Source organism: Cyanistes caeruleus, chromosome 2 (genome assembly GCF_971803275.1).
Source record: "Cyanistes caeruleus chromosome 2, bCyaCae1.hap1.1, whole genome shotgun sequence".
NCBI lineage: Eukaryota > Metazoa > Chordata > Aves > Passeriformes > Paridae > Cyanistes > Cyanistes caeruleus.
In genome coordinates this window covers 102,411,284-102,438,752 of record NC_141702.1, presented here as the reverse complement: position 1 = coordinate 102,438,752, position 27,469 = coordinate 102,411,284, and the positions used below count along the sequence as shown (strand labels likewise).

At 39.9% G+C, this 27,469-nt stretch overlaps 1 protein-coding gene and 1 long non-coding RNA gene across 8 annotated transcripts in view; one reads left to right on the top strand and one right to left on the bottom strand.

Moving 5' to 3' along the window:
* The window catches only part of DISP1 (dispatched RND transporter family member 1), an 85,032-nt gene extending 67,530 nt beyond the window's left edge, over window positions 1–17,502 (bottom strand). For 2 of the 5 annotated variants that reach the window (XM_086878822.1, XM_086878821.1), the window contains exons 1-2: window positions 17,237–17,502; window positions 7,827–7,860 (exon numbers count right to left, since the gene is read on the bottom strand). Coding sequence is in view for 2 of the 5 variants with exons in the window: in XM_086878819.1 (XP_086734945.1) it covers window positions 17,237–17,358 (122 nt within the window). In the remaining 3 variants the exon portion in view is untranslated. Of the gene's footprint in view, window positions 1–7,826; window positions 7,861–11,505; window positions 11,723–17,236 lie in introns of those variants that run through there. The other 3 variants (XM_086878823.1, XM_086878819.1, XM_086878820.1) reach the window with 3 other exon arrangements.
* LOC111926242 (uncharacterized) lies at window positions 17,481–21,791 on the top strand. Of its 3 annotated transcripts, none has more exons than XR_002862789.2 (3): window positions 17,481–17,776; window positions 18,818–18,932; window positions 19,197–21,791. It is a non-coding gene; the product is annotated as an uncharacterized LOC111926242 (long non-coding RNA). The 3 variants fall into 3 exon arrangements; XR_002862790.2 differs by having other exon boundaries at window positions 17,490–17,776; window positions 18,804–18,932; XR_002862791.2 differs by lacking the exon at window positions 18,818–18,932 and having other exon boundaries at window positions 17,488–17,776.
* The last annotated feature ends 5,678 nt before the right edge of the window (window positions 21,792–27,469 follow it).

Here is a 27,469-nt window from a genome sequence, read left to right as displayed (position 1 = left end):
TATTTTATTTGTCCAAGACCAAGTCCACATCTTAATTTTCATCAGATTTCACTGCCAACATATTTTAAGACCAACCTAAATATTTAACCAAAAAGTATTTCATAAATTAGATTTGGTAAGGAATATATTAAGGTCTTTCCCTTAGAAGCAGGATCTCATTTTGTGCAAGTTTAAGATATCAAAAGCCCACCTAAAAATGCACAGTATTTCTTGGACAAAGTTAATTATTCGTTAATATAAGTATTAAAGCTCAAAATCATGTTTCTTTCCAATTAACTGAAACATCTTTTTAACAAAGCAGCAAACTGTAGTACAGCATGAACACTGTCACTGTCTTCTTTGGTAATTTCATTTCATCAGCGTGAATTTTATTGTAACTAACTTCCAATATTTCTCCCCTCTCAAAGTTTTCCTGTTTTGTAACACTCTGGAAACCCAACATCTTGCTTTGAAACAGCTTTGAAACCCTGGCTTATGGCCAACTTGCAACTGATACTACAGTTTAAATACCTTCATAGCAAAGTTGCACAAACTTCAAAACACTCAGGGATCAGTCATTAAAATGTTTTTGTTTCAGTTACAACACTAATGAAAACCAAATGTCTACATTTATTTTAGCCAGCTTAATGGTCTAGGGACTTCGCTTAAAAGAAAGCTCTGAATCAACCCTCATTTACTTGACTGAACAGATTAGCAAAACAACATTGTACGGAGATACGGATAATATTTTTAAAAGGTTTAATAAGAGTCTTTCAGCCACAGATTCAATTAAGGAGGCTGAATTAATTGCCACAATTTTGCTCTTCTCTGAAGTCTTCAATTACAACACACTCAAAACTATGCACTTTTAGCTGCAACTTTACAAGGCTCAATTAGCAAACAGATTTAAGACCCAAAACTAATGTTGTGCTACAGGATAGGCTGTTGCAAATGAAATAAGGTACAAAATACCAAATCCTGCCTGAAGTTTGAGCCTTCCCAAAGTGCCTGCTTGTGAAAGATATCACTGTGCTATGCAAGTGTATCTCCCAGTTATACACTCACACATTCACTGGACATGGGAATATTTGGAGTGGGAACTGCAGCACACTGTATGAAATGCTCCCTACAAAGCTGTCTTTCAGCTGGGAGTCATGACATTCTGCTTCTGCTTTAATCTATACCTTCTACAATAAAGCCAGCAAATTCTGTGCTGGTTTTATACAGCCTTAGCAATTCATGCCTAAATTCATTTTTGAACACTTTGTACGTACATCTCCACAGCAAAGAATACGGAAGGTCTGCTGAAACAAAACCAACACAAGCTGGCACAAATATCTACATTTCAGTAACAACACTGTTGACTATCACTTGTATCTCAAGATATTTGGAGTATGCACCACCTGCTTCCAACTAGCTCTCACACTGTTCAACTACACTATTAATGACAGCTGCTAAGAAGTCTAAAATATCAGGGAAAACAAACTGAAGTTTAACATCAGCTATGCAGGATTGAGGCAAACCACGGTCTTTTGCTAAATATGAGTCATTAAAACACATACAATACTTCAGGAATGTGTATTTGCACTTCACAGACTCCCTTCACCACTATTAGAATTCAAAAGTTAGTTTCTGCCTGCAGGAACGCCTGTACCTCTGTGCAACAATTGCTTCTAGGTCAGGAGGGTGGAGCAGGGTGCTCATGCACTTCCAGAGTTTTACAGACCTAAGGAATCCCTAGCAGAGACTTCCCAGTATGCATCCCTAATGTGCACATCCATCCTATTTAGCCAGATATAGAAAACAGAGCAAAAAGCCTGCTCAAGAAGTGACACCACTTTTGCCAATCCAAAAAGAGATTTTAAATTAATGAATCTCAAATCATCAATTTTAGATTCCCCAAAATGTGTAAAAACTGACATAATAGCAAGAAAGTAAAGGTTATAGATAACTGATGAGCCAGTAAATAGACTTTATAACATCCACTTTAAGTGCATTGCCACTATATTTGAAATTGAATTTTACTTTTGAACACTTGCATTCTTGCCATGCTTTCAAAAGTATGCAGAACTCTCCCTGTGTAAAAATCCTTTCTTCTAGCACAGCAAGAAACTGAAAAGAGTGACTTCTTATACACTTAATTCAGAGTTTCACAAAAAATCACACGCTTACAGTAGTTCACTTGATTTCTCTATTTAGAAGATTTTTTTTCTCAGAAATTACAATACAGAATTCTGGTACAAAGTAGCTGATAAGCTTTTCTGTTAATCCTAAAAGGAGGAGAAAGGAATAATACAGGAAAAATGGATACTTAATACACTTAAATTTCGGAAAAAAACCACCAATGCAACATAAAAGTCTTCCAAGGCCTTAGGTCTCTGACCTGGTCACGACTTTATAGATGATGGACATCACATTAAAAGCACCACAAAGAATCCTTTCTCAAAGTTTCAATTAAAAGCAACAGGAAACAAGATTAAATAGTTCAGCTATTTAAGTGAGAATGAAAAAATAGCTGAAAATAATTTCTTATTCCTTTATTTTATAAATCCACATACCTGCTCTTTACTACTTTGAGAAAGAATCATGGCATACTGTTTATACAGTTATTTTTCTTACATGGATAAGAGAAGTATGAATTCAACCACACCCTTCAAGAACCTTAAAAATACCATTTCTCACTATGAATTTTCTCAGACCCTGGCAGCCTTATAGAACAGTCACAGCACTAGCCAGCAAAGAGGTCCTCTTGTGATGTTTCAAACAGACACAACAATGCCTTCATTTATTAAACTGACCATACCTGCCTATCACAATTTCTCTCAGGCATTCAACAAGGAAGATTAATAAAGAGCATGTGGATCAAATGAGCAATACCCCCTGAGATCAAGAATAACAAATTCCTGCAAGAACACAGTTGGAAGTAAGTTCCTGCTATCAAGTACTGTTTGCACAAAGCAGCATAGAAGTGCAAATCATGAACTCTCAGGAGACTCTCACATCCCATCTGCATACACAGGGAACTTCTAAGTTTTAAAACCTAACCTATGGTTTGGGACAAACTTCTCAAATAGGATTCTTTTAGGCAGTACTACAGATTGATTCCTCTCTCAAAGGAAAATAATTTACATCAAAAGAAGATTACAGAGAAACAACAATACTGAAGAATTAAACCTCATAAATTCAGAATATTAAGACTGATTTTTATGGCTCATAGAACAAGCTTCAGTTCTCGCACTTGACAGGGGATCTTTTATGTGAAAACACCTTGAGGAAAAACAGATAAATATTAAATATTTTCCAGCAAAACAGAACTTGACACTTGTCATATATTGAGCATTCTCACCTTAAAGCCTCATCTGATTTAGTCCAAAACATAACCTATATCACATGACCTGTTTCAGAAGACAGAAGAGTAATATGGAAGCAAGGAGAGCTTAAGAACAAGGCAGCTGCCCAGTTTTCTTCACACTGACATACTCATAGGAGCAGGTACCCTTTTGGAATAAAAGAACAAAATCTTTTTTTTTTTATTTATCCCAACATTCTGCATCTGGGGCATTTTCTTGCTGTGTATTAAGGGTTAACCCAAAAGCATTTAATAGCAATTATTCTGTGAATATTAGGATCTTGATGGCTGGTAGTGTCAGCTTTTGGAAGGTGGCTGTTGGGTGAGGCCAAGAGGATTGATGGAAAATGAGGTAATCAAAGAGATGTACACAGCACCGGTTTTCTTCTTAGCACTAGGGCCAAGTGGCCTTTCTGTGTATAGCACAATCTCCAGGTATAGGAAATCAACATATGGGATGACTGAAAAAAAAACAACAAAACCCAACACACTGAACAAAAACTTGTGGCTTTTTACCTAGAAATCTACTTGGAAATTAGGCTTGAACTGCCATAAAAGCATTCTAACCCAAAAGCATTTGGTCAATGGTGATTATCAGCAGAAGAGACAGATTGGTATTGTTAAGACAACATCTAATAAAATGAAATAAGCATGGACTGCAAAAGGCATTCATCCCCAAGCAGCGTCATGTTTTAACATCCTGCTGAGTTTGTACATTTGTGGGATATGGGCTATATTAGAGCAGCATGTGTAACCAATACCACATCAGGCCTCACAACCTGAAGCTAGAAATCCACTTCTTGGCAATTCCACTAAAGAATCTCACATCTTCATTTAGTCCTGGACATGTCTTCAGATCCATGCCCACTTTCTTCCCAAAGAAGCTGAACTTGTATCAAAGAAAACTAGACTGACTATAGCTTGTGTCACTGCTCTGCAAGGGTTTCCTCCCTGGCACACAGTCCTGACTGGCTACAAGGAAGGACAGAATGAAACTATCTCTAAAGAGGTGCAGAAAGTACAGACTCCACACTGCTCATTCTAAATGGAAAATGCAGATGTTCAACGGGGGTAGTATTTAGCTTGCATGAACCACTCAAGGTATTTTGCATAAATTCTATAAATGCAATGAAAGAGCTCTTCTATGAAACACAAATAGTTTTAAACACAGCTATGTCTCTACCTGTCACTTCACAAAGGCACCTCCGGCTATTGCTATGGATTCTAAACCCAGAGAACACCTTGTCACCTTCACCTGGAAACTCAGACCTACTGCACTAAAATTAGCACACTGAGGGTATTTCATTTACCCTTTTTAAAACACACAAGACACTTCTTTGTAGAGATATTTCAATGTTTTGGAACATACTTTTGGAATGTATAAGACTACATATGACACTTTTCTCAAAATACTTTTAATAAACTTAACATGCGAGGTAACTTTAAAAAGTTGACAGTAGAGCTCATATGGGAATCGACTGGCATGGACTGACCATACCCAAGCTTCTCCCCCACTCAAGAAACCACCTTTCATTACAAAGTTGAAGGGAGCAGAGTCATTGTGGCTGTGGAGTTTCACAATTAAATTCATCACAAAATGCACACAAGGATCAATTTTACCAAGAAAGCTGCTGCTAATTCTTTTACTCCACTAAGAGTGGTCATCCATTTTTAGCAGCTGCTTCTTTAACAGGTGTTTCTCTCTGATCTTTCACTTTCCACAACAGGACCCCTTCATTCTTTTCCACTAGGCTGCCTCTTAACTTTTTGCTACTCTTTTGGCTGTTTGACCCAAAACTGAGCCAAGTGTCCTGCAGCAGTTGTCTGTCTTGTCCTTAAGGACCGCACAGCTTACAGTGAGACACGAGCAGCAATTAGTGAAACTTTCACTGTGACAAACAGAGCATTTGCTTTCCCCAGCTTTCAAACATGCCTGCCCATGGCTCTCCCAGAGTGACTTGGGAAAGGAACAAGTTAATGTTTGACTTCTGGTTTAATCACATACTTTTTCTAGTGATTACTTGACAGGAGAGTCTGGTGCTGTGCAGGTCGTTTGCATGGGCTCCAAAGTCAGCAGTTTGTATTTCTGAATCAAGATTTGAGAGGTTACATAAACACATTTATCTTTGTGGTCTTTATTTTGGAAGGGGAGGAGAGAAAGTGTTCAGCTAGGAAGGAGAAAAGCAGATGACTTGGAAAGCAGAGAACAGACAAGAAACATACTTCAAGTGCTGTATTATGTAATGTAACATACAAATGCTCTCTCATGGGCATTTCATCTACGCATGCAGGAGTTTAATGGCTTGATTTCCTTGTTATGCCAGTTCTTAGCCAGAAAAAATTCACCACCCCCTTTTCCCAATCACAGCAAGTCTAGGACCTCTCTGCTCTGTGCAAGTGCATGAGGTGCAGTACGTTTTGCAACAGCAGCTCCTTGGTTCTAGGTGTCCGTGTTTCAATGCTGACTGAGAGGACTCCAACACACAACACACCAAATCAGCCGGGTCATTTTACTGCAGAGGGAATAAAGCAACCTGAACAACTGACAAGCTAATGCATGAACATCTCTGCATTAACTCTTTGAAAGTGAACTTAATTCTCAAAACAGACAGTGGAATTTACATTCATTGGTCAGTTAACTCCAGTGAGAACAGCATCACTTGAAAGCAGAACATGCACTTGAATATAGCTACCATAAACCTTCTCTACCTCATTCCTCTGTAAACAAACACTAAGAACCTGACATATCCATGGCAACTTGTGCTGTGGAAACGAGAATTCAACATAACCTTTTAAAAAATTATGCCAGTTCTCTTACAAAGAATTCACTGAAAGAACTATAAACTCTGTAGGGTGACACCATAATAATAAATCTAAATGTCTGTGCAGGCCTAACTTAAAACAAGCACCTGCAAGAAGAAGCCCACAGGGATTTCAGCCTGATGCTACCAGCCTTGGAAAAGGTATTTCATTGCCCTAAAGACCCCACACGCCCTCCCACTCTTCTACACTGCTGGTCTGTTGAACCAGAATGACATCATACAGCATTGCCCTCGGCCTCTAAAGGAACATAAATTAAAAAATACATCCTTCGGCTGTATTGCTGTATCAATGCTCCAACACAAACCAGCTTACACACAATGCAGCCTCCTTGCTTAGGAAAAAACAGGACTGGGATTCCAGTAAAATTTAAATTCTGCAATCTTTCTGTAACCTTATAAATCATGAATGAAGTAAAAAAACTACACCGTCCATCTGAAGTCTTTGAGAAAGGAGCTGTCTTCAACAGCAGGGAATCAAAAAAGCAAAAGAAGAAAAAAGAATTTGCATTTTCCATATCTAAAAACTAAGGAAAATACCACAGGGTTAGATATTTTTAACCCATCAGAATTTTAAATTATTGTTCTTTAACCCGAGGATACTGTAGCAGAATAATTCAAACACAATCTAAGAATTCATGAATGAAAACCTTGGGCTTACATACTAACTTTTAATGTGGAAAGACAAGTCTGAGAGTTTAAATTCTGTAGCTACAGACAAAAATTAATCCTTACAGCATTACATTCTCTGTGTGGAAAACAGGGCCAGGAATTAAACATGCCCTTCAGCAAATCATAATTCAACAACATGTCTAAAATTAAGATGCTGACAGTTCTGTCTCCCAGGCCCAAGTTCCTGCTACCAAAGCACACTGACTCTTATTCATGCATTTTAATTGCCAGGTTTAGGAAAAAAAGGCACGTAAGATAAAGGCTGCTATCTGCTAATGAGGGAATGGTTTATTTTACATCTTAATTCTGACTCGAGGAATGAGCTAAACAGTCTGAAATCTTAGAATCTGGTATCAAACTTACCATGGGGCTTGAAGAGTCTAATTTCTCCCTCATCCCCAAAGCAATTTTACATATAGCTAGGGAAGAAAGAGGATTCTGGAAGTTTGTAGCCATCAGTATACACTTAGTGTATCAACTGGAAGATATTTACAGACGTGAAATGGAAGTGAGCCAGAAGATTTATAAAAGTATTTCCCCTCTCCCCCAGTGCAATATGACTTTCTTTGAAGAACAGGGAGTGGAAATGAGGGAGTACAGATGTGCAATTTTGACAGCAAGACCCATTATCACAAAATGAGAAGGTGATTAACATGAGCCCAGTGCTATTAACCACTTTGATACCTTTTTAATTCAAACATCCCTGCTTTCTAGAAACCCTTCTAGGATTTTCTAATACTCTAATGGTTAGAAAGCAGCTCAATAAATCAGCTAATCCTGCCTCTCAGGACTGAGGGAGAAAAACATGGTCTAGACACAGTTAATCTGTGCCTTATGAGGCAGTCTAAAAATGGCAATACCACAGTCTTCCCAAGCAATCTGTTCCAGTGGGTCACAGCTCCTTTTTAGTGTCCATTTCCACTCTTTCTGTTGCAGTTTAAGCACATTACCAGTGGTTCTGTTGTCAGAGGCCAGACTGAAAACTGCTCTCGGTGTTTATACCTCACCTGAAGAAAACCCTTCCCTCTGTAGTCTTCCAATCTGTAAGGAAAACAATTATCTTTCTGTGAATAAAATAATTACATTTTCAAGACTTCATTCTTTACTTTCTTCTATACTGCCTTGTAATCGAGCTTTTCCTGGGGTGAAATGCTTAAGCCTAGCATGAAGGACTATCATGTGATATGTAGAAACTAATCTTGCTTACATAGCACAGTACATCCAGGCTGTTTGCAGCAGCTGTGTTAACAGAATCATAGCTGGCTTCTCAATTACAACATCCCGAGAACACTTTGCACAAAACTCATTCTATTCCTCCACAGTTCTTGTACAAAGGTGATAAATGGAGGATCTTGAATCTTGTCCTCATCCAAAAGGCATGGTTTTCTCCCTGCTAGACTGCTTCTTCTCTGTCCTCAAGTCTCTCTGAACCCTATCCACATTTTCCAACACACTCAGAGCAATTCCAAGCTTGATACCATCTGCTGCTAATACTGCACAGCCTTAACGTTTCACTTAAGTCAAAATTAGTGACAGAATCCTGCAGAGAGCACTCAGTCTCCACATCCTCTGGTCTGACAGTGATCCATGAAACTATTTAAGGCTTTTCACCAACTTCATGGTATTTAGAGAAACATCCTTGTTTTTAATACAGAAAAAGCCATTAGAATAACTAACTAAACTAAGAACACATTTGTTCCTCCCAAAAAAGACTGGATACCATGCCATAAAAGGAGATTTGACTGGCTGTAAATTTTCATTTGAGAAAATCCACACTTATGTTTGTTTAACACTCTCTGTACTTATTACTTGAAGAACTTATCCAATAGTTCACATTTGTTGCAATGTTTTTGCAAGTGGACTCCAGAACTCCTGTGCTTCTCTTCCACCTGACCCACTTGGATACAGGTGCCGGGCCTTGCTTCTCTCCCTACTTAAAGAACTTTATCTGTCTACATGGAAACTGATAATGGTTCTCTGACCAGGAAGCAGGTGACCCAAATTACCATTTAAGTTTCACCTGCTTTCCAAATTAGCCCTTTTTTTTAGCGTTCTTCATCATCTTCCTTATATAAGAAAAATTTCTATGCTTCTGTTTCTGGTGTCAGGTATAACTACAGCTTATCCTGCAATAAAGATATATCTGAAACAAGTGTGCTAAACATACAGTCTGGAATTTGTAAATTGTTTTGGCCCATGGTTCATTACATGACACAGCACACCATGGAAGGCTACCCAGAAGCAGCTCAAAGAAGCCACATCCAATTAAGAATTACCAAAGTATTTACTTTATTCAAACTTTTCACTTGCTGTATTTCTGCATTCTACTCTGCTACAGTCATTCTGCTCAAAGCTGTAATACAATGGGGAAAATCTGTAACACAAATATGAACACATTTCCACAAAAGACAAACAAAATGCCACAGAACAGCCTCTTAACAGGGCTGTCAGAAGAGCTGGTGTTATGTCTTGAAGAGTAAAGTAGTACAACTCTTTTCAGCTATCATTCAGACCCATTATTATCAGCTGACTAAATGTTAACCTAATACCTTTGACACTAAGGCACTGAACCAGAGAAGGCAATGATGAGAGGCACAGTAGGTGAGAGAGCTCTCAAAATTAAGAATTAATCTCAGAGTCTCATAATCCCATTATTATGGCTTCAGTTTGTGGGTTTTAAAATTTAGCACCCTAAATTCTAAAATCAGCAAGGAACTCTAAACAGCATATTCAAACTGCCTTTGGGGGTTAGAGGATAAGACGCCAATTTAAGAAAACACAAAATCATGTTTTGTACAAGCAAACAAATGCAGTTTCTCCTGCCTAGAGAGCAAAAAAAAAAAATTAGAAAATCTTATCATTTTGGAAGTCAGTAACTTTATTGTGTATGCAATTAGTAATATCATAAAAAAGAAGTTAAAGAGCTATGGAAAGCAACAAAAGCTAAGACAGGGACAAGCCTTCCCCAATCGATTCAACATCACACATCAGTGATCAAAATCTATTTTAAAAAAATAATTAAAACTGCTTTCAATTTCCCCAGAAAGCAGTTTGCTTTGTAGAACTCAACCATATACAGGGCAATAACAAACCACCATGTGACCCTCTTATGGAAAGGCCATGGAAAAAAAAAAAAAAAAAAAAGAAATCAGTCTGGAGTTTGTGTTGGCCAGGCAAATCAATATACTTAGTCATAACTCAACTGCACTACTTACAAAGCAAGTAATTGTTTTCCCACTAATGCTATCTCTGCCATTTTTTAACAGAGAACAAGTTGCCAAGTACTCAGTTTGCAGCAGATCAAATCGGCTTTGCTCTACAGCAAAGAAAAGCAGAGAAAAGCAAAAAGCAGTTTACTGATGCAACAGTTAAGCAGTAACACAAAAAAACCCCAGTTACAGCTCACAGTCAACCACAACTTTCTTCAGCTGTCTTGGTGTATAAACATAACACAATGACATTTCCAAAACCCTTAAAGCAAATCTTGCTTTTTCAGTTTGTAAAGTTTCACTGTCACAGAAAATACCCGATGACTAATTCAGGCCCAGAAAGTGTCAAGGACCACTTAGGATCTTGGACCTCACTGTCACAGAAGTGAGTTCTAAACTATATTAATGATCTTACTTCTAGTTTTAATAATGGATTTTGGTTTTAATTCCATTATGTTTTTATAAAGCTATCAGCATGACATAGATTTCACAGGACTTAACTTCAAAGGGTTAAGATTAAGTTACTGAATTCTTGCAATACCTGCTGTAGTTTTTTACAGTATTAAAGAAGCTTTCAACAATAAGTGAGAACATGTGTTTAAGAGTAGGGTAAAGTTTATTCCAAAAGGCAAAAAATTCCCTTCAGCTTTATATAATTATTTAGAACAGCATACGTATTGAAGAAAATATTTTAACTTACTTGCATATGCAAAGTATGTGGCATAGCACTCTGTAATTTTCTAAGCCCAAAACAGCATAACCACAGCAATCTTTAATTAATTACCTAGTTCTCAAAATCCCCCTCTTCCTTCCTCCCACCCAAAGATATCTCCACATCACCCAGTTTTGACGCAACTTCAAGAACTGCTGCCCAAGAGGGGTGTTTCAATATTAAATATTTTTACCATTAGAAGTGGATCCTATCAACTGTATTGCTGAGCACAGCAACTACTTTCTGTAAACACAACAGGGAGAAAATTCCTAAGAAAGTCTTTTAAGTTCACATCAAGTCTAAAAGCATTTTCAGTCTAAGCCTGTAAGTATCAAGCACCCTCTAGGTCTTACAAGTAATAGGAAAGTGCAAAACTCGGAAGACCACAAATGAGGCTTTGCAAAAAAAACAACAAACAAGCTCCAAAACCCCCAGCTTTAATTCCAACACTACCCTGAAGCACAAGTGTAATCTGAGCTGTACCATTCCACTCACATTCCAGGTAGAATGGATTTTGTGTTTACAAAATGTGTCTTCTCCAATCTCACTATCAATGTTCCATCCTGTCGACAAATACTTAATCACAAAAGGCAGCTCATTGGCAAATGAATCATCTCTAAGTTAAAACACAGAAATTATGTTACACATTAACAGGGTATTGGAAAAGAAACCTTAGAGAAAAATGTATTAAAAGAAACAATTTCTTAAGTCAGTCACTTTATGTATGAAATATTTTTCAAGCATATTCATTTACCAGATACGTACAAGTCACAGGAAGATGATGCTGTACTTAAACTTTGAAACCTGAAACAATTCTCCTCGAGACTCTCTCCAAACATTGAGTAAATAGCAGACAGGATACTTTTGAAAAGCAAGGCACAAGCCCAGTGTTAGCTGTGGCAATAAACCTCCTGCCTTTGAGATTCACTCCCTGGTTCAGCTCCAGCAGGCATGTCTTATCACATGCAAGGATGGCAAGGGCATAGGGAAATACCGGGAAGTCTAAAACAAGGCTGTTTACAGCCCCTGACTGACCCTGGTTACATAAAGAAGAAAGATAAGAATTAAAGCACTAGGAGGGGGAGATAGTCTTGTCAACCCAGGAATGACAATAGTTTAATTTCTAAGCAGTCTGGCTCTGCACAAGAAAGGAGTATTGCTGAACACAAAGGCTTCACCCAGGAGCATAAGTGTTTTCAGATGACAAGGCAAACATTTTCCCTTATTAAAGCCTATCTCCCTCCCATTTTATCTGCATGTGAAGTTCATTAACAAGGAGAGACTACACAAGACTAAACCACAGTTTCCATCTGCTATTAGTTATGGCTTAATTCAGTCATTTTTATTAATTTGTGTTACATAGCACGAGAGTTATGTTGTACTATAGACAGCACAAGAATGTTTTTATCATGCTGTGTTTGTCTGTTTCTACAAAAACAACAATGCTATACATAAAGATACACAGCAAGACCTTTCTTCAGAGACTTGAATGCAGAAAGCTGATGTTATTTCCAGTCATGTGTTGACTGTACCAAGCCACCAGAAACCAAGTTTTTCATGTCTCCCACAGAGAATAAAGATGGAGGGATGAATAAGAACAGGGAGGGCAGAAAGAATATTTTTTTTCACAGCCTTTATAAGCTGTGTACACTCTGAGCAGCACTGGGCTGTGCATCACTGAGAACACCCAGCATGGCACACGGATCTGTCCCTCTTGAGGTGACCATACAGCTTCTCTCTTTTGGGGCTGCAAGCCTTAAGCTGTCTCCATACCACAAGACCTCTGGCTCCCCACCTCAGCACTGAGGTTCTCCCCCCTCACAGGAATCAGCTCCACATGCCCCTATTCTCATTTCCTTCTGCACGCTCCAAGAACAGACACCTTACAGTCACTAATTCTTTTTCTGGTGCCTTTCAGATGTATTTCTACTTAATTTTAAATGGCACTTTCCTGCCTATATACCACAAGTTTCTTTCTCTGTCTCTCTTCAATGCCACCTTCAACAGCCAGAAAACTTTATGCCTGCAAGGTCTATGCTACTCTAAAACACCATCAGCAACCTTTAGTCTTCTATGATCCCTGGCTTTGTCTCACTCCATTTCCCAACACCACTTTTGTTGCTTTTCTTTGCCCCACTCCCCTGACTTGATTGCTTCCACTTCCAAATCTCCTTCCAAGATCACATCTGACACTGGTTCCCCTTCCCACAACTCTCCCAGAAAGATTTATTTCTGTTAATATTGCATGCTGGACAGTCTCCCACAGAGAAATTTAAGCTGCTATTTATAACCACAGAGTAAAGGTCATCTTAAAAAAATCCAGGATTTTTCACCTTTATAAAACTTCTTCAGAAACACCTCCAAGCTTCCCAACCAAAGACTCTTCTCTTGTTATCCTAGCTTTCACCAGCTCAGCTGGACTATGCTCCTTGATGCCCAGAACGTTCCTCAGAAGCTCTTGATTTCAAATCTTACAATCATTATGGTTGGAAAGGACCTCTAAGATCATCAGCTCCAACCATTAACCAAACACTGCCAAGTCCAACACTAAACCCCATCTGTAAGCACCACATCTGCAAACACCTGAACACTTCTAGGGATGGTGACTCCATCACTTCCCTGGGCAGCCTGTTCCAATACTTGACCATCTTGTTAATGAATACATTTTTCCTAATATCCAAGCTAGACTTCCTCTGGAGTAACCTGAGGCTGTTTCTTCTTGCCCTGTCACTTGGTACCTGGGAAAAAAGACCAACTCCCACCTGTCTACAACCTCCTTTCAGGTGGGCATAAAAAGCAGTAGAGTCCCCCTGGGCCTCCTTTTCTCCAGACTAAACAACCCCAGTTCCCTCAGCCACTTCTCATGTGACAGATAAAATTCACACTTTTTTGATTACTGCAGGCCTCAAAAAAAAATCAGAATTCAGATGGAAATTTCCTGTGGCTGTTCTATTAATGTCATGACACATTTAACAACAGCATTAATGTATCACACCTCGAGAAGAAAGCCCCTTAAAAGGGTATGATACTGAAAGAGGGGTTTCCTTTCTACAGAAAAGGTAAAAAGCATTTTGTTTACAATGAAACACTGATCAGTTGATCGTTATTTGCATTAAAAAACTTCAGAGTCAAACAAGCAGCAGTTCCAAATTTATACTGCTGTAGCATTACAGTCTCCCTGCATGTGTGATTTAGAGGCTACAATCTACTCTTACATCTAAGTTAAAGAAACATGCATTTTTTTTCCTCTTTTAATATAAGAACATTTTCACACCTTCCCATAGTATTTAATTTTTGCTGCACTTCACACCAAAGCTCAGCTGACTCTGTAAAAACCACCTACAGGAAATCACACTAAACTCAGAAATACCATATGGCTGCTGAACAAGAAAATAGCCATGGTTACTAAACCAAATTAATGCCATTGATCACTTTAAAGAGAGATAGATATAGGCTTGCTAATTACCTGAGTTGCTTATTATGTGTTTCAAAGTTTGAAAGTAATTCTATCCCTCTATCAAAGCCAGTAAATCAATCATCTCTGTTAAAGGCTTGCAGAAAAAGTCAAGCTTGCTGCCCAAATAAATCTATGGTCAACATATGAGAAACATTACTATGAAAGCCATTCAAAAAGCCTCCTCATGGGAAAGGGTAACATTATGAGAACTAAGTGTTTTCACATGTTGATTTTACCTTTGTTCTTTCAAAGTCTTACTTTTCACCTTCTCTATGGTGAGATTTTTTTGGAGGCTACTAATCTGAATTCCTTCTCTTTCTTCTCAAGGCCCCTTGGGACCACTTCTCTCCCATCACTGTCCTTTGTTCCTGCTACAGTAATTCTCTGAGCAGTCAAAAATAGCTTCACATGGCATGCTCCAACAGAGCCAGGAATCTGTGATGGTAGCACATTTGGAAAAAAGGCACAAAAAAAACTTGAAGAGAAAAAGCCCGCCATCTCAGCAATGCTGTGATTCTGTGTGCTAAGAAAGCTTCATCCTCAAGTCGTGTCTCCCCTGCACTACCTGAAAAAGGGAAGGCAAATCCATTGAAGCAAAGGTATGGCTCTAGAGACAGGAAAGCCCAGCCACTGACACGGTCCTCTCCCAGGTGCCTTGAAGGCAAACAGACATTGCTGTGGCCTTATTTATTACTTCACATAACCTGCAAACAACCTGAACTTTGCTCCAATGAGTTCAAAAGCAGGCTAAAAAAATGGAAAATGTAATCATTGTGTTTTATTCTATACAAAAATACTGTGTCCCTCAAAAGGGGAAAAAAACCCTCCTGAGTCATGGTACCAAGTTTCAAATCCTAAGGCACTCTTCCATACTTTGCACCACTCTAGCATCAAGCTCCCACTTCAACAATCATCTGCTTTTAACCAACATACACGTTTGAGCTATCTCAAAAGAACTGTGTCCTCCAACTAGGGTAGGATATTACTACAGGATATCACTCCCTTCACTCTAAAGAAGAAAACAAAGCTTCCTGTGGAATCTGATTTTTCTTTCTATTTAATGACCACCAAAATGTCCTAAACTACTACACTGGTAAAGTTCAACCACTCTATTCTGACACAAAACATGGCTGTCAAGGGCTGTTTTGCTTTCTTAATTTAACATTTAAAGATAATTACTTAAACAAAAAAAACCCAACAAAAACAACAAAAAACAAACACCTGGATGTTTGCCTCTTTAATTTGTATTTCAATTTACACAAGCAATTGATTCAGCAATCAGCATAGCAGCCCCCCAGTACTAGTTAAGAGTTTCTGGGAGCTACTAAAAAACTAAAGAAGCACAAGTAATTTATTTTACATTCAGAGAAAAACATAAATATATGTAAAATAAATACAATCTGTAAATGTTATGTACATTCTAACATAGTGTGAAGGTTTGATTACAAGCTTAAATATCTGCCACAAGAGACTACAAATCACAGAATCTCCTGGGTTGGAGCAGTACCACAAGAATTGTACAGTTCAACTCCTGCATGGGACAGCCCCAGAATCACATTGTGTGCATGACAGCATTGTCCAAACACTACTTGAACTCTGTCAGCCTTACTGCCATGCCAACATTTGAAGTATTTATATTATTCTAATACACCTTTCCCTGGCCCCACCTTGGCTGTTTGACACTAGATCTCTTCCACACCCAGCTCTGCAGGCTGCTTGCTTCAGGCTCTTACTCCTTTGTCCAGTTATGAAATCCCTTATTCCTTCCAGTCTCAATTCATCCCATCTGCTTCCTGGCACCTATTTTTGCCTGCAGTCCCACCAGTCAACACTCTTAAAGCTGAGCACTTTTATAAACCCACTGACAACCCAGATGCCTTGTCCTAAGTGTTTGTTACTATTTCACAGGTTTGTCCAAGCCAGATATTCTATATCAAGCTACTTGCAATTTTGATCAGAGAGTTTTTGTTCATTTAAATCACACACATGCTACAAACACACTTTGAGCAACTACAGCTCTCCATCTCTCTCCTGGAGAGCTGTTTCTCATTTACATCCATACAACGTGAACCATCAACCATTCTGCAAAAATATATTTTTCCATCTTCTCCAGAAGCTGAGAAAAAGAAATGGAGTGTCCAATTGCCTTACTCACAGAAAAGTTTTTCATTAAACTTCTAGTATCCTCTCAACCTCTACCAGGACGAGGATGAGAAGCAGCAGGTGAGCTGTCTCTGATGCAGGAACTAAGCCATTCCCAAAGCAGGGTACAGCGAGAGCTCCTGCACTGGCTGCAGGTGCCAACTCCACAGATAACACGGGAACTGGCTGCTCGCACTGAACCCAGAAACTCAGCAGGCTTCCACACCCCTCTGGACAGACCTCTGCTCTAATGGTCTCCCCAAATCACCTCCAGCACCTTCCACCGCCACTGGAAGCGATGAGCAACCCTACCATAACATCGGTTGTGCGGCCAGAAGTCGGGAATTACCGTATCCTTATTTCCCAAGACAAAGGGTGCCATCCGAGCTCCCTTTCGAAACCACTGCCTGTAGACCTGCTCTCAAGGAGTCTCTGCTCCTAACAAATAAAATAGACAACTACAAGCACCGTGTGTCTGAACAAAGGGCAGGAGCACACGAAAGGCTGATCACATCTCAGTCCGTAATGAACGAGAAAAGTTAGGTGCTCGAATACCTTTAAATAAAGAAGAAAAAGAAAGGCCCCAGGTCCCAGTAAAATAAACACAAAAGATTCCGAAGTGAAGGTGAAGAATTAATTCATTTTTACAAGATATTTTAAGGTACGGCTCAGCCGGCACAAGGGCACCTCCGCCCCCAGCAGGGCTCTCCCCGCGGAGGGGCCGCCGCTGTCCCGCGGGCGCGGCTCCCCGGGGCGCTGCCCCGGACCGGGGGCTCATCCCCCGCTACACGAGCGCGGGGCGGCCGCCGCCGCCTCCTCCCCGGCGCCGCCGGCCCGACCTGGTACCTCGGCAGCGCGGAGAGACCGCCCCGCGGGGCCCCGGCGAGCTCCTCTCACCTCGCGACCTGGCGGCTGCCGGCGGCGCGGCCCCGGAGGCGGCGGCTGCCCGTCGTCGCGGGCCGGGCGGCGGCAGGAAGCGAAAGGCGGCCGCGGCGTCCCCACCGTGGCGCAGTTACCATGGGACGGACGCCCTCTCCCGCTCCCTCCGGAAGTCACCGCCGGCGGGGCGGGGGAAGGCCGGGCGGTCGGCGCCGCCATCTTGAGCGCGGCACCCGGCCCGGCTCCCGCCGGCCGCCATCTTGAGCGTGGCGTGGGGCTCGCCTGAGGGCCCGCCCCGCCTCTCGCACCCCGCCCTGCTCCGGGGGTAGCGGCTGCTGAACGGAGCGTGTCCGAAAGCACCCAAAGAACCACGCTCTAATAGACACGCTTAAAAATGTATCGAAACTGTGGGAAAGTCGTGTCTGGGGTTGGAAGGATTCCCCTTCAGTCTAAGGAGATTACACCGCAAAGGCCACAGTGGCCCCCAGACAGTTTCATCCTAGGCAGTGACACAGATGAGAGACCATGCGATGGACCACCCTTCATCTCTAAAAACACGTCAGTATTGCATATGAAATTGCGCATAGGTGACAGCATTATCTGTACAGATAAAGCCGGTGCTGAATTCCTAAGAAAAGCTTGCTCCAGATGCAATCGTGCCAATTTGTGCACAGGCCTCACTTCTTAATTACATGATTGCATACTTTTCTGTCCCATTTGGTTTCTTTCTTATTTAGTGCACAGAATGGGCCAAAATACAGGTGTGGAATTTCCTAACCTTTGAGCACTTCCTTTTGCATCTGGAATTACGTCTTTGTAATTTTTAAAACCATAGTAACACATGGGATAATCTGCAGTGATCCCTTGCACATGATGAGCTGGTTTCACTTTCACCCTGTCCTGAGGGTAATTGGCTCTCTGAAAACCCTTCTGAAGCATGTGAAACACCAGGGTCAGGCTGCTGATGGTTTGAGAGCCAGAGTCTGCAGCCTCAGTCAGACTCCAGTCCCCTCCTTCCCTGCTAATTCTCCCTCTGGGGTTCATTTGGAGTGGTTTATATTGAGGGTTCATTGTAATCTCCAGTTCTGACCCAGGCCTCCTCCTGAACACCAGGGCTGTGTCTCCTCCATCATCCCAAGGGTTTGCTTTTGGTCAGATGGGGCAGAACCAGAGCATGAAATGCTGTGAAAGTTGATGTTTTTAACACTGTCAAAAGTTCGAGACTAGAACTGCACTCAAGGAGCACTGTGGTGACAGGGAGGGAGCATAGGAATTCTGGAGGAGATTTTCTGTGCAGCAACATGAGCAAGTGAGAGAGGGAAAGTTCCATTTCCCCCATATGCAAAGGGACTTTGCCTGTCAGTCCTGGTTACTTAATATCATGTTCTGCCACTTTGTCTCTAATTGTACCAATCCCTTCCATAGACTCAAGAACCAACTGAGTCATGCAATAAAACTTCTGTAATTCCGGTGACTGATCCTTTCCCCCTACCCCAATAGATGACAGGATATAATTTATGCTGCAGTGATACACTACTGAAGTTTATGAACATCAAGAAATGTATACCTGTTTTCCACACCCCAGCTCCTGTCTTTCAGTGCCATCTAGTGCCGAAGCATGGAAGAGAGGGTGTAATTAATCGAATTTCTCTTCATCAGATCGATTTGCTGTAATTCATGCATTTTGGAAACTGATAGATGGTACTGGCAGAAGGTATATTAATACAATATTTCTCTATGTAAATCTAGCCATATATAAATTCATATTTTTATTTTATGGCACTAAATTCTGACACAGATCTCTTTTACATTAATTAAATTAAAATCAATAGCACTCACAAATCAAACATATGTGTATATATATCAGTTATTTACTTTTGGCTATGCTGTTCCCTGAAATTAATTAGATTGCTTTGGAAAATAGTGGTCTCACTAAAAAAAAGGACTGAAATAATTTATCACCTTGCTTCATTTTCAGCTCTACTGAAAAGGAGTAGCCCACCCCACATCTGAGCCAAATCACAATTTCATTTACAAAGTACATCTGCAAGGCTTGGAGTAACAGGTCTTTCTATTTATCTACAGAAAGAAAGGAACAAGGTGATTTTTGAAACAAGGAAGAGACAAAAAATGAAGGGTTATCCAGAGACCACCTGAATTCAGGTTGTTGTCTTTTATCCCTGCATGCCTTTCTTTACAGTGATGGCTAGTTATTATTCTCATCAGCAGTGAAACAGTTCTTAACCTTGAAACACCCTTGGCTGTCTTTTACCGTAACATAAACTTGAGAGATACACATGAAGGAGTTACATCATCTCCCCATATTACTGCAAAGAAAGAACTTAATGGCCAGCACAGACAACTCCCCCTTGAAGACTTCAGATTCTAAATTAAGATGCAAATTGTGGGTAGCAAATACAACAAAAAGAATATGAATACAGTCATATACAACAATACAACAGTCTTGTGTGTATTCAGATCCTTGTTTATATGTAACAAATCTTACCTTTCCCACCTGGCCATGAAGGAACTGGAAAGTCACTATTCCCTGAATTAGTCCGGCTAAAGAGGAAACAAAACAAGGTGCTCATCTGCTTTCATTCTAGTAAAAATCTAATTTAATTAGAGCAATTTCAGATCACAATTCTGACAGCTGTGTTTATCACACTTTCTTCAAAGGATAGAAATTAGCATTGACTGACATTAGCATCAAAGCTTATTTATTCACCCGCCCACATCCTAGCAGCCCTTCTGAGTTTGTCTGTTTATTTAGCACTATAATAACACCACAGTAAATAAGATTTCATTTCAGAGCATGCATGTTTTTTGTCAAAGCATTTAGTGCAGGCTTGTTGGAATGCCACAGTAGAGCCCCTCATTGCAGGTTTGATGAAAGAGCACTGGGTGTTCTCCAGATAAAGCATTTTAAATGGTTAACAAGGACATAGCCTGGGATCCAGAATTTCTTTTTCTTTCTTTTTTGTCAACAACTAGAAAATACCTGTCTTTCGGCAGTAGCCAGAGACAACCTGTCAATCCTTAAGCCGCAGAAGATTGCCCAAGTCTGCCAAAAGCTTGGATGGGGTGGAAATGGAGCCTCCTGTGGATATGACCCAGACAGAAATGGATGACCACAGGCCTCCTCTGTTATGTTTACTTACGAAATCAGGAGAAAGAAAAGCACAGCTATGAGAGCAAAGGGCCAGTGTGGGCATTTTCTGCCTTGCAGTGAAACATCAAAACTAATGAGGGAAATAGCTGTTCCTTCCCAAGGTTTATTGTGTACAGTCAGGACAGTAGTCTCTCCTAGACAGTGCTAGCAGCCTTAGCTGGAACAAAAAATCAGAGCCCTCACTGAAAGATGTCATTCAGAACATGAACAAGGAATGGCAGAGCTGAAAAAGTTCTCTCTCCAATGGGCATACTATTCTAAAGAGAAGTCAAATTTAAAAAAACAAAACAAAGAAAACACAAAGAATATCAAATGGGAATAAATTCCACTGCATTACAATTATAAATTACACAGAATTACTTTCTCAAATCCTATGACTTAATATGCAACAGAATTATCATAAGAAAATGGTTCTGTGTAATGGAAATAATTTCAGTTTTGGTATTTCATCCAGCAGTGCAGACAGGCCTGTGGAGTGTGCTATCTTGGCTGGAGCACTTATTGAGTCTGACCATTGGTTTATACAGCAGGAGCTGAAAAGTGACAAATTCAATTCTACAATTCTGAAATTAGGAAAAAACAGAAACGCCAAGGAAATGAGACACTCAGCAGCTGGTTGGTGAGAGAGATGAAAAATTCACAACTTTCAATCACTCAAAGCACATGTTATGCAGAAAAAGACTGAGCTCCCAGTCTTTCTTTGGAGGTTGTGTCACTTCCAATCTTTCCTATAAGACCCAAGCATGGCTTATGGTGGCGATTTGCATGTGGATGAATGAAACGTCTGCTTTCAGTGATTGTATTTCTGTCTTGGTTTTCTCTAGTTGAGTGAGTAAACAGCTTTTGGGAGGATATATTCCCCTTGGAAATATCCCCATGCTTTAAACCATTACACTCAGACTCACTTTTTTTATAAAAAAGGAGGAAAAAGGTGGAGGAGGCAACAGTGTTAACACTGATTTACATTTTCAACTGACTGCCCAGTGGCTGGAAAATTTTGTTTATTCTGTTTATCTAGCCAGAAACCACACAGGCCCATGTAAACCCAAATTTTGGACATGCTTTTTCTCAATTACCATGAAAATGTCAGGGAAAAGTGTAATTTAAATATCCCTTCAAAAGCATTGTCTTGCATAGTACTTTACACAATCCACTCTTTCAGTAGGTCCCCTCCCTTTCTTCAGGTATACCAGCAACCAAAAATGTGCAAGCAAGAGTAGCTTACGACAGTATTCAGTATCTCATAGGAGATTACTGCAGCAGCATATAAACTAGGATAAGAGCATTCTTCTTTTATTAGGTGAGTTGATCTATAAAGCAAATCTACCTTCTTTATGAATACTGACCAACACTTTAATCTGCAACAAAAATATGGAACCTGGAGAGCAAGAATTAAGAAAATCACTATTATTAATGTTCAACTGCTTGCTTTGCTGAATATAGGTAAATGTTACATGTTTCCAGTCAGCCAAAGTTCTTTTTGTTTCCACTTGGTTACTTTAATGAGTGAGAAAAAAAAAAAAAAACCCACAAAAAAATATCTGCATTTGCCCAGACCAAGGGAGGATTCTGCAGGCTGGTTTAGGGACATCAGGATATTGAATTCCTTTGTAATGGCCCAAGCAGGAAGTTTTCCACATTCAGAAACCATCAGCTAATGACAGCTCCAAGGCTCATGCATCAGAAAATAAGAGCTTCAGTTAATGGGAATCAGATGACAAGCTCCAGTGATCCCTTTAGCTTAAATAAAGCTGTAGATGCCACCAAGGTCATGTTCTTCCTCACAGAATTCCCTTTTCCATGATCGTGGTTTTTTTCTCTACTGCACATCAAATCTTGCTGGCTGGGCAAAGGGAGGGGATGTGTTGTGCCACAAGTGGGTAAGAATTCACTCCTAGACTATAAAGCTACTTTGATATACAGAGATATATTGGAACAGCAACAATCAGTGTTTAGTTGTTGAGACTAAAAGTTGTTGACTTTTTGGGTCACATTCTGAAAATTCATTAATATTTGCAAAAGCACATTGTGAGAAGCCCATTGTATTCTTTATTGATGTTCAACACTCTGATACCCCAAGGTGTCCTTTGTCACTCAAAAAAAGTCCATGTCATTTCCCTTAGAGTTTTTTCCATTATCTCCATGTTCCTGAAGATAAACCAGTAAAACATTCATTAGATAAAAAGCAACTAATGTAGGTGTCTCCTGTTAGGAACACTTAAAAAATTATAATTGTCCCAGTGCTTCCACTTACCTTGCACTGACACTCCATCATCACATAAGGCTGATTTATGGCTGTAGCTTATGTGGTGAATAGTGACAAGCCATTTGCAGTATCAGAAGCCACAACACACAGTTAAAACAAGTCTTGAAAAGCAACATTGTGGAAACACCATCGGCAAATCTGCTGTTACATTTTAGAAATAATCCAGTTTTGCTTTAGCAGCAAAGACCTGCAAGAAGTTGTATTGGAGTGGGGAGGGTGAGCTGTAATCACCTCTGGCTCATGTTTTAAGAGTCCCAACCCCTGTGCTACCCTTTTCCTCTCAAGTTACTCCCTCCACTAAGCAAGACTGCTGTTAAATAGGTTTATGTATCAAAGGTTCCAATTTAAGTCTTGTTAAAGAGAAATAAGAATAGAATTTGATGGATAAGAATCAAGCTCAAGGGAAGAATCTCAGAATATGCTGCCAGAGCTGAGGTCCTGTTTTAAAATTCAGTTTTATCACACCTAAAACTTGGAAAACTACACTACCAGTTTTAGATACTGCTTTTCCAAAACAGACATTCACTTTAAAGCATAAACTGGCATAAGCTCACTCTTCAGGTTTTCAGGGAAGTTGTGTTGCACCTAAATTGCAAGAGCCATGTGTGACTCTTCTCTAAAGCTAAACTGGCCAACTACAACTTCAAATACAGATTCAGACAGTTTCAAGTTTCAACAACATTTGGAACGCCTTCGTTGATAGGCAATTAAAACCGAATTTAAAATTATGAAGTCCACAATCTGTTACCTTCACATAAAAAGAAAAAAAAAAATCCCATATTTCCTGTGGAATTTTATTGCTAGAAAATCTCCACCACACATTTCTTAGTTTACATCCTTAATTCCGAATTCTCACCCAGATGATCATCCACTGGGTGTTTCCTCAAGAGGTCCTGTGACTGGCCTTGGATCAGCTGAATGTCCTGTACAGCCACCATTGTTACAGCCATCAGTAACGAGTCTTGCAGCATAACAAAGCAGGGCAGGTTATTTTCTTACTGGCAGGAATTAGTAAAGGATAATTGGAGTTACATTATCCCAACAGCAAACAACACTAATAGAAGCAGAAGTTTTACAACAGAACCACACACTTTAGGGACTTTCAGAGAACTGGTGACAAGAAAAAGGTTTAGAACTCAGGTTATGGGAAGTGTTTTGTATCACCTACATTCCCAAAGGGCCTTTATGGTTAGACAAAGCTAATCCTCTACAGCATCATGTAGTTAGTGACCCATCAAAAAATCCTCACCTAATTCTTGGATCAGGCTGAGTTTGGGATATTTCCTATTGCAAAGATGCACATAAAAGCTCAACTATTTCCTGTTTCACATGGAAGAAGTTGTCTGACTGCAGATTGCAAAAGCAGCGGGTTGGTTGTTTTTCCCCTGGAGAGAATGGTTTTGTAGGACCTCAGGTGCTCTTCTCTGTACAGCCAGTGTGTCTTTCCTCACTAGCTTTCTCTCCACACCATGTCCAGTTTTTTGCCATGGCTGTTGCTGAGGAATGGGAACCCCTTCCTCTTCCTGGGCACCATCCTGCTGGGAAATGTTGTGGCTTTCTGTCCCTCTCCCTCAACACACACTCGGGCAGGTGGCTGTGACAGCAGAGTGTCCAGGAGCCCCAGGAAGGCCTTATTTGCAATGCAAGGTTAGAACACACTGAGTTTAACTTCACATTCCAGTGTTGTTCGTGGAAAGTGGAAATGAGTGGAATAGACAAACATTTATTTATGGCAATCTTGTATCTTGCAGGGTGATGGATTTTCATGGTTATACTGAGATTACTTTCCTACAGCCACATTGATTTTCACAGAATCGTTTCTTATTTGTATTCCTGTAATCAGGCCAGGAAGAATCTAATGTTCCATTTAAACCATTTTTTTTTTCATTCAGTGGTAAACTTTTCATGCTCTCCTAGATCTGGGTTCTGGACTAAATGTAAATGAGAAAAATAAAATTGTGAGGGAAAAGAACAAGATCTGCTTTATTTATACCAACTTGTTTGCATTAGAATCAGTCGTGGCTGAGGCTGGTTTTTGCAATATTCAGGGGGAAATTTTTCAGGCCAGGTCCCTCAGCAGTTCTGTGCATACCCAGCACTGGGTTTAAAACAGCTTTTCATTGGCATTCAAAAATCTGTTAAATTTACCACATTTTATTAGTATTTATTTATTAACAATTTGCAAAATCATTTGTTCCTGCACTGTGACTATGCATTATTTACCTTATCCAAAAGAAAAGCTGGACACATGAAATCCTAGGGAAGGTTTCCTCCTATAGCACCATTTAGAACTGCAGCCCCAGTGCAGGTTTCAATCTAATGCACTATTTTTCCTTGAAACCTGCCTGCACATACATCCCAACTCTGTGTGGCAGTGAGGAGCAGTCTGAAGGTTATTGCTGTAGCTATGGAATATCAATACCTCCATGGCCACAAATACAATTCTGTTTGTTTCTTAAAGCACCTAAACCCCCTACCTTTTACTTAGTTATTATTTCAGTTGTGGTTTTCCCCTGATATTAAAAACAGGCAAAGCGCCTCCACTGGGTAGAAAGACCCAAGTCTGTGTAAACTGTAAATTAGAATTCCCTACAAATGAGCATAGGGGCACATAATTATTTGTGTCTCGGAATTCCTGCAGTAGGTGGATGTCCTTGGTTACCTCCACAGGCTGTGCTGCCCATGTGCAGTTGGTCAGGATGTTCTCTGAGCTGGTGGATGGGAAGAGGTGAAACCCAGTGACAGTCCTTGGTGGCTCATTTCAGACATGTCACTCAGTAACCCTGTCATATTTACCCGAAACTCTCTCCAGAAACTTTCATACCAAGGAGATTTTTTCCTTCAGCAGGATACAGAAGATACTGTGGAAGCTGCAGAGAAATTTTGTATCTGCCTTGCCAGTAGAACAGCTTTTTCATTAATAGTTAAAGCATGGGAGCTTTTAAAGCTGTGTTGCCAAAAGCAAATGGTTTGAATTTTAATATGTGGCTTTGAGTTTAACATTTTCCCCTTTCTCTGTTCATTCATTTCCTCTTATATTCCTAAGGATCTACCATGTATTACAGCACTTTTCACAGGAATTCATGTAATCTGATTTTAACCTTTATGTGGATTCTTTTTCTGTTCAATTCATTAATATTTAAAAATTTCTGCAGTTTGAAATACAGGAGCAAGAAAGTCCTTAGTCAGGCTGACTACACCTAGTGATACATGGCTCAGATTTAACAAACCTGTCAAGATTACTTGATCTTTCTTGGTCCACCCTTGATTAGAATCATCCTATTCTGATTTTTCTGCAGGTGCTTTCTGCCACACTGGTCTAACTGTGAAGTTTGCACAAACTTCATACCATACCTAACATACCACACACTGACTGCTGTCTACCTGCATGATAACAATGGTTTTCTACTGTTTTCATCACAAAGGATGCATCTGGCCATGCAAAAACTCCTTTGTGGGTACTGTAAAATATACTCTTTGGAGAAAGCTGATGGGCTGGTACTATAAAGTGTAGTCTGAATTGTATTGATAGTTTCTATCATTTGAACAAAACAAAACAGTTTGTTTTGTTCAATTTTACAAATTGAACAATTTGTAAAAAACAATTTTACAAATCATCAAGGGTTTTAAATCCTGGTGATAATGCCTTCAGACAACACCAGTAAGTATTAAAATAAGGAGAAAAAATAGCAAAGATCCAGATTTGTTGCTTGAGTAGTGATTGCATTCCAGTTAATCCATCCTTAAAGTAAGCTAATTAATCTTATTAAAATTAAAAATAAAAAAAACAAAAAATGAAAAAAAAAAAACTTTAACTTTCTAAGGAATTAAGTGGACGCAATTGAAACTGTCCGAAACCAGAGATGCAGACTCCAAGGACACTGTGAACTGTGGAAACAAGAAGAAAACTTTGAGCATAAAAACAAGTTAATCTTTGAAGTTGCACCAAACACAGTTCTGTACCATTCACCTTGCAATATGATCTGCCACTTAGCAAAAAAGAAAACTTGGAGCCTCTTTTAACTGATCTCCTCACACTGGCCAGATTCAGCTAATATATTATTTGCTTTAAATAATCCTACCATGGCCAGCAGGTTGTGATAGAATAGTCAGTGTATGCAACAGCCAGACACCTGAATTTGGGAAGAACCAAGTCTTGGAGATACATCACCTGCATCCTGTTTGCGAGTTTGTCAAACAAAACAAAAATGGCAAAGTTCCATGTTTTATCCTACAAATTTGTAACTCCACAACTGAGCTCTCCAGGTGAAAGGTTCACATCCGCCTCAACTGTGCCATATTAAACGTGGCAGTCTTTGTAAATACCACAATTCCTGTATTTGTGAATTCCTCCATTTATAATACCGATGTTTGCTGTGTGGAGATTTCTCATCATACTTGTGATTTTTTCTAAACATCCATGGCTAAAGCTCCTGTTTCCTGCTGCAGTCCTGATCTGCAGATGCTGCTTGTGTCCCATCATTCAGATGCTGTGTGCAGAATGCACTGCTGTTACGGTTTTACAGAGGACTGTCATGATTTATCCCTGGTCGGCAGCTCAGCACCACACAGCCACTCACTCACTTCCTAGCCCTGGGGGAGAGAATTGGAAAGGTAAAACACTGATGGGTTGAGATAAAAGCTGTTTAACTAAATTTAAGAAAAGACAACAACAAAAAACAAAACAAAACAATAAAGAAACACCAAACAAAAACCAAACAAGGCAGAGTGGGGAAAAAACCCCAAACGCAAGAAGAACAACAAACTGATGCCCAGCCAGTTTCTGGGCCAGGGGAGCCCCTTGCCAACCTCC